The sequence below is a fragment of the Carettochelys insculpta genome, chromosome 2, assembly GCF_033958435.1.
Source record: "Carettochelys insculpta isolate YL-2023 chromosome 2, ASM3395843v1, whole genome shotgun sequence".
Lineage (NCBI taxonomy): Eukaryota > Metazoa > Chordata > Testudines > Carettochelyidae > Carettochelys > Carettochelys insculpta.
Genome location: NC_134138.1, coordinates 88,750,962 through 88,768,347, shown reverse-complemented (window position 1 = coordinate 88,768,347; position 17,386 = coordinate 88,750,962). Strand labels below are relative to the sequence as shown.

General features: G+C 50.4%; 1 protein-coding gene across 2 annotated transcripts in view; it reads right to left on the bottom strand.

The window, feature by feature from the left end:
• NPC1 (NPC intracellular cholesterol transporter 1) overlaps positions 1-17,090 on the bottom strand; it is a 56,757-nt gene extending 39,667 nt beyond the window's left edge. For both annotated transcript variants that reach the window (XM_074987283.1, XM_074987284.1), the window contains exon 1: positions 16,906-17,090. In XM_074987283.1, the coding sequence (XP_074843384.1) occupies positions 16,906-17,010 (105 nt within the window). In that variant the 5' untranslated portion in view covers positions 17,011-17,090. The remainder of the gene's footprint in view (positions 1-16,905) is intronic.
• Positions 17,091-17,386: the final 296 nt, after the last annotated feature.

Here is a 17,386-nt window from a genome sequence, read left to right as displayed (position 1 = left end):
ACCCCAGTGTAGACGAGCCGCACGGCAGCAAAAGCGGCAATTGCGAAGTGCTGCGGCTGCCAGCATGCTAATGACGCACTGGATGTGCATTTCAGCGCCTCATTAGTATTCTCTGATCTGGCCATTAGTATGGCCATTTCAAAGTTTTTACTAAGTGTGGACATGGCCTAAGAGGATGCACCCTGGTGTGCAGTTCCCATAAGAACCAGCTGGGACACACTGCTGAGAGTGGGTGAATAGTAACTGCTGCCTAGGGTGCAGTGAGCATGCCCAGGCACTGCCCTGAAGACAGCCTTTTGGCAGCTGCTTAGGATCCCCCAACTCTCTCCCCACACTCAAAGCCCTCTCTCCCCCACGTGCCCTTAGGCTGTAGATGACCCCCCCACACACACACACACACGCCCTCTGCATGCCATCTCACACGCATTTCTTACTGGTTCTGTCGTATCACATATCAGAATCAACTCTCTTACCTAGTGTACATCGGGGCTCTTCAGGCTCATTCAGACATCCCTTACTGCATGACAACATGGAGTACCAGGGTTGACAGCCAAGCACAGAGAGATCAATTTTGCTGTGTCTTAATACATGCGGCAAAATTGAACTCTGGAAGATTGACTGTGGCACAATTGATTGTCAGGTAATGTAGATTCACCCTCAAAGGTGCGGGGGGGAGGAGAACAACACCCCGACCAACAAAAGTTTCACCAACAGAAATGTCAGTAGGACACCGCTAAGTCAACCAGAGGCACTCTCCTGTCAACAGAGCTACTACTGCAACTTACTAGGGGTAGTTTAACGATGCCATGAGGGAGAGCTGCCAGATTACAGCAGTTACATTGGAGACCTTGAAGTAGAGTGGTAAAGCAGTGCTGCTGAAAGGCTCACAGCACAGGTATAGCTTGAGAACAAATGTTATCTCTTTACCAGGACTGGATCAAAAGGTTCTTGCCCCCTGATCTGGACAGAAAGAGACTTTAGTTTGTCTAGTCACAGAATTCACATCTGTTTTAGTTAAATCCAACTGGCCCCAACCACACTGCCAGCTCAGCTGGACAGACACTGGCTCTGCTGAGAGGTGACCGTGAGTATGACCAGGTGCAAGGGTATGGGAAAGTGGATCTATGAAGAGCGTTGCAGGGTGGGGGCAGTGGGTGAGGTCTGGGTGTGCTAAGAGTGACTATATAAATGCACTGATACCAGAATATAGCCAGCTGTGCAGAACTGATTTCACCATGCAGTAAAGAAACATTCTTCTCAAAGGTGCTTTTAAAAGAAATGGTGCTGCCATCACTTAATTTTGCCATCTTGATAGTCATTCTTAATGTTTTTATGACATTCTTTACTATTTGTTCCATATTACTAACATTGCAGTAATCACTGGGACACTATTTTCAACTGTGTAAGAATCAAAGCTGCATACTGTGAGAACTATTTGCTTTTTTTTTTTTTTTTTTTGCTACTAGCTTAATTATCCTTAATTGCTTAACAAAATTCTGATCTTTTTCCCCCCACAAAAATATCAGTTTTTGAATTCCAGTTCACATGAGAGAAGTAATACATACAAATAAAATTAAAGCCCCACTCACTGGATTCAGGGATGCAGAAGAATTTGGCAGGTAGGCTGAGGTGCACAAAATGGGGGGCAAACCCACCCTTGGGTGTGAAGTTTCATAAGGGGGGCACAGCACAATCATCTGCTGCATCTCATGCTCTTCCATTTAATTAAAAAATGTTGGACTATGTTACTGTTTTTATGTGTATTCACATGTATATACTAATTAATAAGCTTTTTACATTCTACATATTTTCTTACATGTGCCAAAAGGATTTTCTTCATATGAAGATAAGGAATTTCTAACAGCTTGGATTACATTAGACATGCTGGTAGGGGGGTGCTAACTGCAGGGATGAAAAGTGGGGCCCAACAGAGAAAGTCTGCTCACCCTTGAGCTAAATCAGCCTGACTACCCATCCGGATTTCATCCTTCCAAATGGAGATTTCAAACTGAAGAACCTCCATCCTTACAAATCCTTGCAGACTTAAACTGTTACATAAAGAAAGTTTTCATGTGTCAAGAGGTTTTTGTTTTGCTGACCTCACATTCCCACACACTAGTAGCTGTAGAGAGCACTTAGAAATCAGTTCTTCTTCTTCTATACAAGTACACAGTGAAAAGCACTAAAAGGAGATAAGTACAAGAGATTTTTAAAGTGAATTTAAGTTAGATTTTGTACATATACAGACAACAACTGACTGAACCAACCACACATGCATATTATCCATCTTCAGCTGGAAAATCATTTGGACGAATTCACAAGCCTCAAAATACATACAGTAAAAGCTGTATGTATTATCCAGCACCCTCAAGGAACTGGGGGTGTCAGACAATGAAATGTGCCGGACATTGGAAAGGGGACCCCAGTCCACCAGCTCCACTGCCACCGGCCAAGCAGCTGGCTCCCAGCCTCACTGCCACTACTGCTTGCCGGACAGCTGGCCACATGGACACTAGTCCCACTGCCCCCTACCATTGTCTAGAGAGCTGGCTCCACAAATGCTGACCCCAGCTGAGCATCAAGTTCCCAGCCCCACCACCCTTCTAACAGATATCCGGTATCCTTTTCCGGTATTTGGAGAAGTCACATTTGTCTGATTGTCCTGAGACAGCTGAGGAGCAGTAAATTACAGTAGTGTATACAAGTATCAGAGAGGTAGCCGTATTAGTCTATCTTCAAAAACAACATGAAATCCTTTGGCACCTTATAAACTAACGTATTTTGGAGCATAAGCTTTCATAGGACGAAGCGGGTCTTTGCCCATGAAAGCTGATGCTCGGAAATATCTAGTAGTCTATACAGTAACATTGTTAAGTAAGGTTACTTAATTTCTTACATATTTTTGAGTTTGGTGAATAAACATGAATAACTGGCACATTTGATTAATCGGCAACCCCTCACCTCATGCATGCCAGATAAAGATTGGACTGTACCTAAGAATGTGGATATTTCATATACAAGGTGACACGAAGCTATGCAAACAATTTTCATTATATACCAGGGATTCCCAACCTATGGGTCAAGATCCAAACATAGGTAGTGATCAGATTTGTTAAGGGTCGCCAGGAGCTACATGTGGCTCTTAAAAAAGCCATTTGGAGCTCCTTAAAGCTGCCACATCCAGCAGCTCTATCAATAGAAAAACAATTACACATTTAAAAAAACAGCATCTCCATCTTGGATATTTGTAGCCATCCCAGGCAAGCCCCTTCATAGACTCTTGCAGTAAGTAAATAATTCTCCTGCCTTACTCCTCTCTTTCCCCCTTTTGCCCTGCCTTCTATCTTATGTAGCTATTTGTCAGTTTTCACTTTTTTGGTTGTATCTCCCCCAGCCGCTGACTGTGACTCACCCAGCCCCAAGTTTGACACCACCCAGCTCCCAAGTGTGGCGCTCACACTTGAATTGATTCCCTCAACCCCCCAACCCCCACCAGCCCCTGCGTGAGACTCCCCGCACAGCCCTTCCAGTCTCTGAGTGTGGGGTTTAAGCTAGGAAAACGGGGGACAGGGGGTGGTTTGGGGATGAGGGTCTTTCTCCCACCTCAATTCTGATCAACTACAATAATAAAATAATAATTAACTACAATAAATGTAGTGTTATTTTATTAATGTATTTCCCCTTTTTCTACAAAATAACTAATACGAACATATAAACATGAGGGGCACAATCTTATATTCTTGTCTCAGGTACAAGTTTAGCTTGTTATGGCACTGTGCCCCTCTTCCCCCGCCCCCCATTTTTGAATTGTCTTGGGACACCAAGTCTTCCTGAATTGTCAAAATGGGTCCCCCTCTGGAACAGGTTGAGAATCACTGTTACAGACAATCCCTTGGAGTGGGTATATTTATGTTACGATCTGCGTTAGTGATTGAGATCCTAACCAATGTACCTAAAAGGAAACTAGAAAGAAAAAACTGTCATTTTTAAGTCCTGTCAATTCCAGTTATCGCTTACAAAAAATCTGAAAACAAACCAGTAGTCATGTAGTACTTTAAAAGACTAACAAAATAATTTATTAGGTGATGAGCTTTCATGGGACAGGCCACTGTCCCACAAAAGCTTATCACCTAATAAATTATTTTGTTAGTCTTTGAAGTGCTACATGACGGTTGGTTTGTTCTGTTAGAATACAGACTAACATGGATACCTCTCTGTTTTTATTTAGGAAATTTGCAAGACCATTTGCGTGTAAAATTTCAAACCTCTCTGAAATTAGTAGCATGAGGCCACTGTTAAGTTTCAACCATCAACAAATGACTACCAAACTGATCATCTGAGTATTCCATCTAGCTCAGGGTTTCCCAAACGGGAGGGTGGCAAGAAATTCCAGAGGGGGTGCAAGGCAATCCAGCACTCTTCCCCCTTCAGTCATTCTCCACATCCTAAGAAAAAGTCAGCCAATCCTTCTGTGATGGGGTTCAGGGGTCCCCCTGCACTGCACCCCGTCCGCTGGCAGGAGTGACACTCACTCAGCAGGTACAACAGCAGGTTTATTAGGCAACAGATGTCCAGTTTGTCACAGAAGCAACAGCATAGCAGCCAGAGACAGTCCTTCCAACCTGTCCTGGGGGGAAGACCCCGAGGGGTGCCCCTCTGGGGTGTAGCTTTCCCCTCCTCAGGCTGGCTGCCTTCCAGCTCTCCCTTCTCCTCGCCTCTAACTGCCGCCCCCGATTCAAAACCCAGCTCAGCTCCTCCCTGCTCTTTGTTTAGGCAGAGGTGTTATCTGCCAGTTGTAGCCCCAGGGTCATCCTTAGCCACTGGGAGCTGCTGCTTGCCTCGGACATCCAGCCTGACTCACACATGCACCCCCCCCACTCCATCACATCTCTCCCCCCTTCCAGACCGCACTGAGCGGGGTCACTTAGCCAGTGACCTGGGGAAGTTCGGGGCCCTCCCTGCGTGACAGGGCATCGGCTATGGTGTTGTTGTTCCCCTTGACGTGGACCACCTCCATGTCGTAGTCCTGCAGGAGCAGACTCCACCGCAGGAGCTTGGCGTTGGCCCCTTTCATGTGATGCAGCCAGGTCAGGGGTGAGTGATCGGTGTACACGGTGAAACGCCGTCCAAACAGGTACGGCTGCAGCTTCCCCAGCGCCCACACCATGGCCAGACATTCCTTCTCTATGGCCGCGTAGCTCTGCTCCCGGGGCAGCAGCTTCTTACTCAGGTACACGATGGGGTGTTTCTCCCCTTTGTCAGTCACCTGCATTAGCACCGCCCCCAGCCCCACGTCCGAGGCATCGGTGAACACCAGGAAGGGTTTGTTGAAGTCTGGATTTGCCAGCACTGGGGCCCTGACCAGAGCCTCCTTCAGCGCGCAGAGGGCCTCTTGGCACTGCTCGGTCCAAACCACCTTGTCAGGCTTTCCCTTTTTACACAGCTCCGTGAGGGGGGCTGCGATGGAGCTAAAGTGGGGCACAAACCTCCGGTAGTACCCCGCCATCCCAATGAAGGCCTGGACCTGCTTCTTAGTCTGGGGTGTTGGCCAATCTCTGACAGCCTCCACTTTAGCTGGCTCTGGCTTTAAGCAGCCGCTGCCCACCTTGTGGCCCAGGTAGGTCACCTCAGCCATTCCCACCTTGCACTTCCCTGCCTTGATAGTCAGCCCGGCCTTCTGGAGTCGGTCCAGCACCTGCTTGACCTGGGACACATGGTCCTCCCACGTCTGGCTGAAGATGCAGATGTCGTCCATGTAAGCCAGGGCAAAGCTCTCCATCCCCTTCAGTAGCTGGTCCACCAGACGCTGGAAGGTAGCAGGTGCCCCCTTGAGGCCGAAGGGCAGGACCAAGAACTCGTAGAGCCCCACAGGAGTGATGAAAGCCGACTTCAGCCGGGCATCTTGGTCTAATGGCACTTGCCAGTACCCCTTGGTGAGGTCTATGGTGGTGAGGTAACGGGCTCCCCCCAGCTTGTCTAAAAGGTCATCAGGCCTGGGCATGGGGTAGGCGTCCGAGACAGTGATGGCGTTAAGCTTGCGATAGTCCACACAAAACCGAACAGACCCATCTTTTTTAGGGACTAACACCACGGGAGAGGCCCAGGGGCTGGACGAGGGTTGGATCACCCCCAGAGCCAGCATGTCTTCAACCTCCCGCTCTATGTCCTGAGCCGTCCTCCATGTGCCTCTGAATGGCACACACTTGATAGGGGCGTGGGTGCCTGTCTCTATTCGGTGGACAGCCAGGTCAGTGCGTCCGGGTCTGTCCGAGAACAGCTGTTGATGCGAATGCAGCACCTCCTTGATCTCCGTCTGCTGGGCAGGGGTCAGCTGGTCTGAGAGGGGAATAGACTCCAGCAAGGAGCCGGCTCCAGTCCTTGTGAGTAAATCCACCAAGGGATCTTCCCCCTGCCCCTCCCAGTGTCTGCACACGGCCAGCACCAAGTTCTGCCTGTCCCAGTAAGGTTTCATCATGTTCACATGATAGACCCGGTGGCTGTGGGCCCGGTTCGACAGTTCCACCACATAATTCACGTCATTTAGCTGTTTGACGACCTTGAAGGGCCCATCCCAGGCCGCTTGCAGCTTGTTCCGCCGCACAGGTATAAGGACCATCACTTGATCCCCGGTGGCATAGGCTCGGGCCCTGGCGTTACGGTCATACCAGACCTTTTGCTTCCTTTGGGCCATGGAGAGGTTCTCCCTGGCCAGGCCCATGAGCTCGGTGAGTTTTTCCCGGAAGGTCAGTACATACTGTACCACTGACTCCCCTTCAGGGGAGGCCGTCCCCTCCCACTCTTCTCTGAGCAAGTCCAAGGGTCCCCGTACCCTCCTTCCATACAGCAGCTCAAACGGGGAGAACCCCGTGGATTCCTGGGGCACCTCCCTGTATGCAAACAGCAGGTGGGGTAAGTACTTGTCCCAGTCATGGGGGTATTGATTCATGAAGGTTCTCAGCATCTGCTTCAGAGTCCCATTGAACCTCTCCACCAGCCCATTGGTCTGCGGGTGGTAGGCTGTGGCCCAGGTGTGCCGGACCCCACACTTGTCCCACAAGCTTTGCAGTAGGGCCGACATGAAGTTGGACCCCTGATCTGTGAGGACCTCCTTGGGGAACCCCACTCTGCTGAAAATGGACAGCAGTGCATCTGCCACGGTGTCAGCGTCGATAGAGGTCAAGGCCACTGCTTCTGGGTATCGCGTGGCAAAATCTACCACCACCAAAATATATTTCTTCCCCGAACGCGTTGCCTTGCTGAAGGGGCCCACTATGTCTATAGCCACTTTCTGGAAAGGCTCCTCTATGATGGGCAGTGGCCTCAAGGCAGCTTTCCCCTTGTCCCGGCTCTTCCCCATCCTCTGGCAGGGATCGCAGGACAGGCAATACAGACGGACAGCTGCAAAGATCCCTGGCCAGAAAAAGTTCTGTAACAACCTTCTCCTGGTGCGGTGGATCCCCTGGTGTCCTGCGAGCGGGACATCATGAGCTAGGTACAGCAGCCTGCGCCGGTACTTTTGGGGAACCACCAGTTGCCTCTGGACCTTCCATGGCTCCGCTTTGCGTCTGGGAGCCCATTCCCGGTACAGGAATCCCTTTTCCCACAGGAATCTCTCCCTGCAGCCCTCCCCCAGCTGCGGAGCTGGGCTGAGACTGGCCAGTTCCCTCAGCTTCTGCAAGGAGGGGTCTCTCTGCTGCTCTGCCTGGAATTCTTCCGCTCGGGCAGGAGCGGAGGCTACTTCCCCATCCCTGCCTGGCTCCAGCATCCCTGGCCTGTGAGATCTGGTTTTTGGGGGCCCCCTTTCTCTCAGGGTTGGCCCCTGTGGCTTTGGCTGGGCCTGTACCCGTGAATCTGGGGAGCGCACCCCTCGTTTTCTTTGGCTACGGGTCAGGACCAGGGCACGAGGGCGTTCACCTTGCCAGTTCTCCAGGTCAGCCCCCATCAGTACATCTGCCGGCAAATGGCTGTGCACGCCCACTTCCTTGGGGCCTTCCTTCTTCCCCCATTTCAGGTGCACCCTCGCCATGGGCACCTTGAAAGGGGTCCCATCAATTCCTGTTATCGTCAGGTGGGAATCGGGTATCATGCAGCCCGCTGCCACCACCCCGGGTCGGGCCAGCGTCACGTCAGCGCCTGTGTCCCAGAACCCCGTGACCTTTTTCCCGTCTACCTCGAGGTGTTTGAGACACTTGCTCCACAGAGGTAGCGCTGCCCCCACTCTGTAAACTGGCCTCTGAGCATTTGGTCCCCCTGAGGAGCTGGTCTGTGGGGCGGATTCGGCCCAATCCGAGTGCCCATTGTCAGCACCACCCGCCTTGGCCGCCAGCCCCTCTGACTTCTGGGACCCCACCCAGTTGACTCCATGACCCCCCGGCCTGCTCAACCTGTCTGGGAGCCTGGGGCACTGGGCTGCTCTATGCCCCTTTCGCCCACAGCGGTAACAGCCTGGGTCTGGTTGTGTCCCTCGGGCCGGCTGCTCTGTCCGGGCTCTGTTTGGCTCTCTGGGGGGTGGGTGGCTGGCCCCTCTTTCCTGGGCTTGCCCAAGAGGTGGTCCCCTCTGTCGTACAGTTAGGGACCGGTCTCTCTGAGATTCTCGGTTTCTCCAGGACTCCCTCTCCCTCCGGGACTCCCTCTCTCTCCGAGACTCCCTCTCCTTGTGGGGCTCACTTTCAAACCTGGCCCGGCTGTTTGTGAAGTCATCTGCCAGTTTCCCTGCATCATGTGAGTCCCCCGGCTTCCGGTCCACGAGCCACACCCTCAGGTCAGGTGCGCACATCTCGTAGAATCGCTCCACAACCGCCAGCTCGATCAGGTCCTCTACGGACTGGACTCCCATTCCGAATGCCCACTTCTGGTAGTATTGCTTCAGGCGGGCGGTTGTATCTACGTGGGTTTCCTCTGGCCTCTTCTGCGCCTCCTGGAACTTCTTCTTGTACATCTCCGGAGTCAGCCCGAACTTATGCAGCAGGGCCTGTTTGAACCGTTCATAGTCCCCAGGCTGCAGCCCCACCAGCTGGCTGAGCACCGCTGCACCCTTCCGGCCCAGCAAGGGGGTGAGGTGCCGGAGCCACTCATCTGGGGGAACCTCATGCAACTCACAGGCTCGCTCGAAGGCGGTAAGGAACTCGTCCATGTCCCCTGTGTCCTGACACTGGGCCAGCACACGCGTCTCCAAGTGACTGGCCACCCCGAGCCGTCTGGCCCTCTCCCCGCTTACCGCAGCTGGGGCCTCTTGGCGTCTCGCCTCTGCCATGGTTCGCTCATGCTCCCGCTCTCGCTCTCTCTCTTCCCGCTGTCTCTCTTGTAGCTGGCACTCGTGCTCACGCTCTCTTTCTCGTTCCTGGCGCTCGTGCTCACGCTCTCTTTCCCGTTCCTGGAGCTCACGCTCACGCTCTCTTTCCCATTCCTGGCGCTCACGCTCTCTTTCTCGTTCCTGTCGCTCATGCTCACGCTCTCTTTCCCGTTCCTGGTGCTCCAGTTCCTTTAATTTCACCTCGAGTTCCAGCCGTCTCAGCTCTGCGGCGGGGGACTCTGCCCGCGATGGACCACCGCTAGCTGAGCGCGACCTGGTGGGCACCGCGTCTGTCGGACGGCGTCGAGCCCCTGCTCCTGTCGAAGAATCCGAAATGCTTCCCGAGGCTGACCGGCCACTTTCTGCCGGGACAGGCTCTGCCCCCCCGGATCGGTCATTCTCTTCCAGCTGTGCAATCAGCTGGGCCTTGGTCGCCTTCCCCACGGTCAGGCCCCTCTCTCTGCACAGCCCTGCTAGCTCTGCCTTCAGGAGTCGGGTATAATCCATCTCCCCGCTATTTCCCGGGGTATCCACTCACCAGCAGCAGCTGCAGGAATGGCTCTGTTCCCCCTCTGACTCTTGTGAGACTCCTTCCTTCTCTGGTGCTCAGTCAGCCACTGCTGGGAGCTCATCCGTGGGTGCAGTGCATCCCACTTCTGACACCAGTGTGATGGGGTTCAGGGGTCCCCCTGCACTGCACCCCGTCCGCTGGCAGGAGTGACACTCACTCAGCAGGTACAACAGCAGGTTTATTAGGCAACAGATGTCCAGTTTGTCACAGAAGCAACAGCATAGCAGCCAGAGACAGTCCTTCCAACCTGTCCTGGGGGGAAGACCCCGAGGGGTGCCCCTCTGGGGTGTAGCTTTCCCCTCCTCAGGCTGGCTGCCTTCCAGCTCTCCCTTCTCCTCGCCTCTAACTGCCGCCCCCGATTCAAAACCCAGCTCAGCTCCTCCCTGCTCTTTGTTTAGGCAGAGGTGTTATCTGCCAGTTGTAGCCCCAGGGTCATCCTTAGCCACTGGGAGCTGCTGCTTGCCTCGGACATCCAGCCTGACTCACACATGCACCCCCCCCACTCCATCACACCTTCCAGCTCTCAGCCTCTGCCATTTCACATGGGCAACCCAGCACAGCTGCGATAAAAAGCAGACAGCCAGTGAAGGCTCACGTGGGGCTAGCTGACTCCTGAAAAGGTGAGTGTGGGTTGAGTGGGAGGAGGAGGAGGAGGTGAGACAAGGGGCTGGTGGTGCTCGGCTTTGCAGGAAGGGAGAGGGTCAGGCAGGCAGCTCACAGGCAGCTGGCCCACAGTAAAAAAAAAAAAAAGAGTTGGGGCGGGGGTGAGAGTTTCTCAAAAATCACAGGGGGGGGGCATGATGCCAAAAAGTTTGGGAACCACTGTGATACCACAATTATGGCAAAGAAAGGTCACCTCCTTCCCATCCTCAATCAATGTTCAATGGATTTTCACAAGTAACTTCCTCATCACTCAATGGAGGCGGGATTTTAAGTATTCAAAAAAGAAAAATTATAGAAGGATAAAATACCTTACCCCTTACCACTTTGAAGATAACAAAATAATTTACTAAGTGATAAGCTTTCACAGGGCAGACCCACTTCTTTGAATCTGGACTGGAAATGGTGCCTCTCTTACTTACCCTTGTCTGTTACAGATAAACAAACTGAAGGTCTTATTTCTTCCTATGAAAATAATAGGTTGTCTCTGTAAAGCAAGGGATGTACACAGCTTTAAAAAACAGTACCTTAAAGACTTGCAACTTACTTGAAAGTGACTACATTACAAGTTGACAGTGTACTATCATCCAATTAACTGGAGGGAGTGGGATGTGTTAAAAATGCTTTGAAATTAACTATTTTCAGCCTCAGCACAGCAAGAACTACTTTTAGAAACAGTAGCATTAGGCTGTCTGATACCACCCCCACCCCCACCCCCACCAGGCCAGGACTTCACTTTGATATCAACCTGTAACACCCACAGGCAAAGTCTAGTCTTATACCACACCGCGGTCTTAGCTGGACAACAACTCAGAGAGAAGCAGATCACCTACTAAATCACTACTTCCTTCAGCTGTTTGGGCTGAGTGTGACTGGGTGATAATTGGAGGTAACAAAGTAGATTTCGTGAATCAGAAACACAAAGCAGTGACCTTACTATGTGTTCAGCATTATATGTGCAATGCAGAAAGAGTTAACAGACAAAAAAAATTAATATATTCAGCCCAACATGAGCTATGTCTTTATTAATCTAAGTGATAAAAAAATAATTCACGTCATGTAAGGAAACATAGTACTATACTCTACCCATGATCCCAAAACATACAACCACCAGGCTCCCCCTACATTCCAACAGGTCAGCAATTCTCAGAAGAACTAAATGGGTGTCCTATATATCAAACTCACAGATGGACATCTTTAATGTTTCAGACAGCCTTGACCACCACAAAACAAAAACTGTAATGGAACCCTGAACTTCAAGGCAAACACACAGAACAATGATTGTTATCAATACAAAACAATGAGGAATTATTTGTCATCCTCCACCAAACACTGGATGATTATCAAAGATCTTATTCAGCCTTCTTATCCTCCTTATCTTACACTTCTAATCTAAAATGTTTGAATGGAATTCAGTGAAAGATTATAGCAGCACCAGTGAGATACAGCTTTGTTTCTCTCCTTCTTCACTGCCTTCCACCAACACACAAACAGATCTTAATATGTATTGTACCTCCTATAATGCAAAAGCAATACTTCTGGTGGCGTTTCTAATTATAACCCCCTCCCAATATTCATACTTGTGCCAAAAAGGAGGAATTTTTTTCCTTCTGAGGTAACAACACATCTATTCATTGGGAATTAGTTCATTATTAAAAGGGCCAGTTTCCCAGCACAGACAACAGGATTGGAAATTACTGCCAACTCCAACTGATAATCGTAAATAAGCATCATGGCCTTTCAGGGTCAAATAATAAAGAACACAACTTGTAACTTAAGTGGGAGTGAGGGGGTAAGAGGCTTCTTAACCCAACCTAGGAGGGCTAGTAGATATTCCATGTTACTCTTTGAGCTGGGTTTAATTTGATTAAGTCACATGTAAAAATGATTTTATCAGTGGGAATCCCGTATACATCTCAAGGGCAGTACATAATCCCTAACTTGCCAAAATTTGTCCACAATCCAGAAAGTACCAAACAATTCAGTCATAAAAAAACAAAAAGCAGTCAAGTAGCACTTTAAAGACTAGCAAAATAGTTTATTAGGTGAGCTTTCGTGAGACAGACCCATTTCTTCAGACCATAGCCAGACCAGAACAGACTTAATTCAGTAGCAGTGGCAGTTCCTTTTCAGGTATCCTGCATTTGAGTAGTGTGGCTGTTGCACATCAGGAATTAAGGACACTCTGAGGAGGTAAGTAGCAAAGATGGCAGACAGTATGTCAGTCTGTAATATTTACTTGGCATTTAGTTTCTCCAAACACGATTTAGCCATCATCCCTTGCCTTATAAAAACCCTTCTCCCCACCTTCCACTACAAAACCCAAATCGGAACCAAAATGTACAGAAGCAGCCACCCATCTTTACTGTTTTGTTCCAGAAATTTTTCTCTCTTCGGTTACTCCCTTCATTTTTATCCCCTATTTTGAACCATATGTTTTGACAAATACTTTAAGGAATACTGTCACATTTATACAGAGGTTTTCATCTAAGCAGCCCAAATAACTCTACAAAGATGACTAAAATCTCTAGTCTATGAACGGATAAATTAAGGTACAGAGGTTAAATGATTTTTCTAAGGATACAAAGTAAGTTTGTGGCTCAGCAGGAACTAGAGTGCATGTCTCTTGACTCAGGTTTGTGTTATTAAACACTAAATCAACGGATCAAAGTTACAAAAATGTTTATTATATAACTGGGGAGAAAGGAATGCAAACCATATATTCTAAGAGGTAAATGTGTATTCTGACTGCTTCCTTGTCACACCTCTATGTAAGTAAAAATCATATACCAACACAAAAAGGACTCTCACCTTCCTCAACACTCATTTCTGAAATTCTCTTTGTATATAGACTACAACTAAAGCTGGCTGCAGTCCTCTAAAACAGGGGTGTTCAAAAGATACATAAAGATCTTCACAGACCCCCTCCCAAGAGCCAGCTGCTGCCACCCCCAGCCAGACACACCCCACCCAGACACACCCCACCCCACTCCACCCACAAACTGCCAGTGACTCACTAGAGGCCTGGCCGCCAGAGGCCCCCCTGCTGGCGCCACCGCTGTGCGAGCTACCCCCCAGCTGAAGCAGCCACTCCACCTGGGTTCGCGCAGCAGGAAGAGCCACCTTTGCCACTGCCACCATGAGTTTGTCCCACAAGGTGGTGGGGTGTCTGTGCAGAGCCACACATGACATGGCATGGACAGGCTGCTTGGCCAAACCACAGTGTCCGCTTTGCCACATGTGGTGCACGGAAAGTGTATTGGACACCACAGCTCTAAAAGGAATGCAAATAAAACTCTTTTTAAATTAATAATAATAATTAAAAGCCAAAGGAAAGCATACAATATTAACAAATAACCTTGATTATAGAGTACATCTATCCATCTGGGTAATTCATTCTTTCCAAAACAAAACTAAGATCGTCTGCAGGAGACCTCAGTTACAGGGCAGAGTTTTCATTGTAAGCAACAAGTACTGAGTGAAAGGCCTGCAGTTATATATCTCCTCCTCTATTAGAGTTACGAAAGGTTGTGGGGGGGAAGCATTTTTAATGTCTTCTCACCTAAGGCAGGCACACAACTCTGAGCTACATAATTATACCAATCCTACACATAGAAGGTACTGCATCAATGGGAGGGGTCCCCCCCCAAAGTTATCACTTCTCATGGAAGTAAATTAACTACACGGATGGGAAATATTTTCTGTCTTGTGTAGGTGTACCAGTGCAGCATTTTAAAAACCTACCATAAATTAGCTTAGGAATGAAATCAGACAACCTTGGGTTACCGAGGCCATTAAAAACCACTTTGTTTTTCATCTTTTACAGTTTCATCCTAACCACTATTGCTGTTTTACTGAGAATCTCTAACCTACATCTGTACACTGACACATTACATGACGTCTATGGTGATCATACCCTTTTTGGTAATAAAAAAGAAAGAGCACTTATTTCTAAAACAATATTTTATGTATCTTTCACACACCTTGCTCCACCACCTACTCCTTGTGTGACCCAAAGTCCATGTACGCCTCATCTCCCACTCTAAACATTAAAATACTTCCTTGCCTCACAGGAATGTTGAGGATAAACCTATAAATAACTGTGAAACACTTTGAAAACCTCTTATGAAAAGTGCTAGGTATTAGTATGTAATATATAAATCCCAGCATGTCCAGTTGTTAGTGACAGGATGTTGACAGTAAGTTACTAAAACCTCTTCTGAATATTTACGTGGTTCCCAACAAAACTGGGAACCCTGGTATTGATTTTGCAAATATATACAGATTTAGTGTTATGACAACGCACAAGGACTGCTTCCTCTGATTTTTTCCATCTATGCACAGCATAAATGTTATGTGCACTGAAGTGTGTGAGAATGTACACCAACAGCAGAAATACATGCTGCAGGTTGTGGGAACTGTAAGCACTCTGCTCATCAGCTGGATGGCACCTAAATCTCTTCTGGGTGGCCACCCAAGCACCCAGCTTACGGGGAACACTGCTCACATGTATTCGAGAACAACAAGAAGTCTTGCGGCACCTTATAGACAAACAGATATTTTGGAGCGTAAGCTTTCGTGGGCAAAGACCCGTTTCATCTGACTTTCGTGGGCAAAGACCCGCTTCATCTGACAAAGCTACTACAGGACAAGCCCAAGAGAGAAACCAACAGAACACCCCTAGCCATTACCTACAGTCCTCAGCTAAAACCTCTACAGCGCGTCATCAGGGACATACAACCCATCCTGGACAATGATGCCCCACTTTCACAGGCCTTGGGAGGCAGACCAGTCCTTGCCCACAGACAACCTGCCAACCTGAAGCAAATCCTAACCAGCAACTATACACTGCACCACAGTCACACTAACTCAGGGACCCATCCAGGCAACAAACCTCGTTGCCAGCTCTGCCCACATATCTGCACCAGCAGCACCATTACAGGACCTAACCAGATCAGCCACACCATCGTGGGTTCATTGAGCTGCACATCTACCAATATAATTTATGCCATCATGTGCCAGCAATGCCCCTCTGCTATATACATCGGACAAACTCGACAGTCTCTACGTAAAAGAATAAACGTACACAAATCAGATATCAGAAATGGCAATATACAAAAACCCGCAGGAGAGCACTTCAATCTCCCAGGCCACACAGTAGAAGATTTAAAAGTATCTATCCTACAGCAAAGAAATTTCAGGACCAGACTCCAAAGAGAAATTTCTGAGCTACAATTCATCTGCAAATTCGATGCCCTCAGCTCTGGCTTAAACAAAGACTGTGAATGGCTGGCTAAATACAGAAGCAGCTTCCCCTCCCTTGGTGTTCACACCTCCAGATCAACTGCTGGTAGTAAGCCTCACCCTTGCTGACTGAGCTACCCTTGTTATCCCCAGCCTTGCTCTGGCTTATTTATACCTGGCCCTGCAGATTTATAAGACCAGCATCTGATGAAGCGAGTCTGTGCTCACGAAAGCTCATGCTCAAAACTCTTCTGTTAGTCTGTAAGTTGCCACAGGACCCTTCGTTGCTGTTACAGATCCAGACTAACACAGCTACCCCTCCCATACTTGACAAGACTTCTTGTTGTTCTCGAAGCTACAGACTAACACGGCTACCTCTCTGATACTGCTCACATGTACGTATACATTGTTTGCAGAACAAGGGCTCAACTCATGAAAGCATCTGTCTACCCCAATTAAATCAATGGGACCAATGGTACATAAGTGTCTGCAAGGCATGCTTGGAGTAGTCAGCCTCCAGCCTCTCACGTGGAGAGCCAGCTTTTCCTGTTTCAAGATTTCCACTCTGCAGCAAGGGAGGGAAACTCTTCCCAATGTGACAATAAAACCACAAACATTAGCGGAAAAACGGAGGTATCGACTTGTAATATTGCATTTGGGAAATGCCGTGTAAATACAAAGGCTTTCAAAGCAACCGGCTCAGTAATCAGACGGGGGGGGGGGGGACGAAACCCGTCGCGCCAACCAGCACCGGGACAAAAGTCACCAGCTCCCTCTTGCCAAGTGAAGTCCTTCGCTTGACGTGAGCCCCGTTCCACGACTGTGCCACCAGCTGCGCCACCCGTGGAAATGCGGCCGAGCCGAGGCGTTTCCCCAGACACACCAAGCGCTGCTCCCTTCGCACCGCCCGGCGGGGCCGGCGCCGGTTTCCGCGGGGCAGAGGGCGGCACGCGGGGGCAGCGGAGGGCGCAGGCGGCAGCCCCAGCAGCAGGTCACAGGGTGCAGGGCAAGGCAGGGCTCCGCCTCACAGCCCGGGGACGCCGGAAAGACGGGACCCCGCCGGGGGAGCCCACAGCCCTCGGCCGCGCCGTCCTCCCAGCGCCCGAGGAGTGGCCTGGCCCGGGCGGGCCTCGCTCACCTGCGCCGGGAACAGCAGCAGCAGCAGCAGCGGGACAGCGAACCGCCTCAGGCTGCAGAGGCCCCGCCTGGGGCTGCGCTGCTGGCACCTCATACCGGAGCCCATCGGGTGTCTCTGCGGGAGCCGCCGCCCGATCGCTGCCGCGGCTGGTCTGGGGCAACCTGCCAGGCGCCCAGCCGAGCCGGGCCCGGCCGCTCCTCCCAGCGCTGGGCGGGGCCGGGCGCCGCGGGGCACCCGGCCAGTGGCTGGAGCGAGAGCGGCTCCTCCCCCCTCCCCGCCGTCTTCCTGCGCTGGGGGAGGCGCCGCGGCCTCACGCCACCTTCGCGCGCGGCGCCGCGTCCTGTCTCTGCGCGGCTGACGCGCCGTCACCCCGCCCGCCGCTCTGCCCTCTGGCGCGTCGCGCCCGTCCGAGTCCCCCCCTCGCCCCGCTGCCTGCTGGGCTAGCTGGAGCCGCCGCTCATTAGGCGTTTAGGGAGGCGGC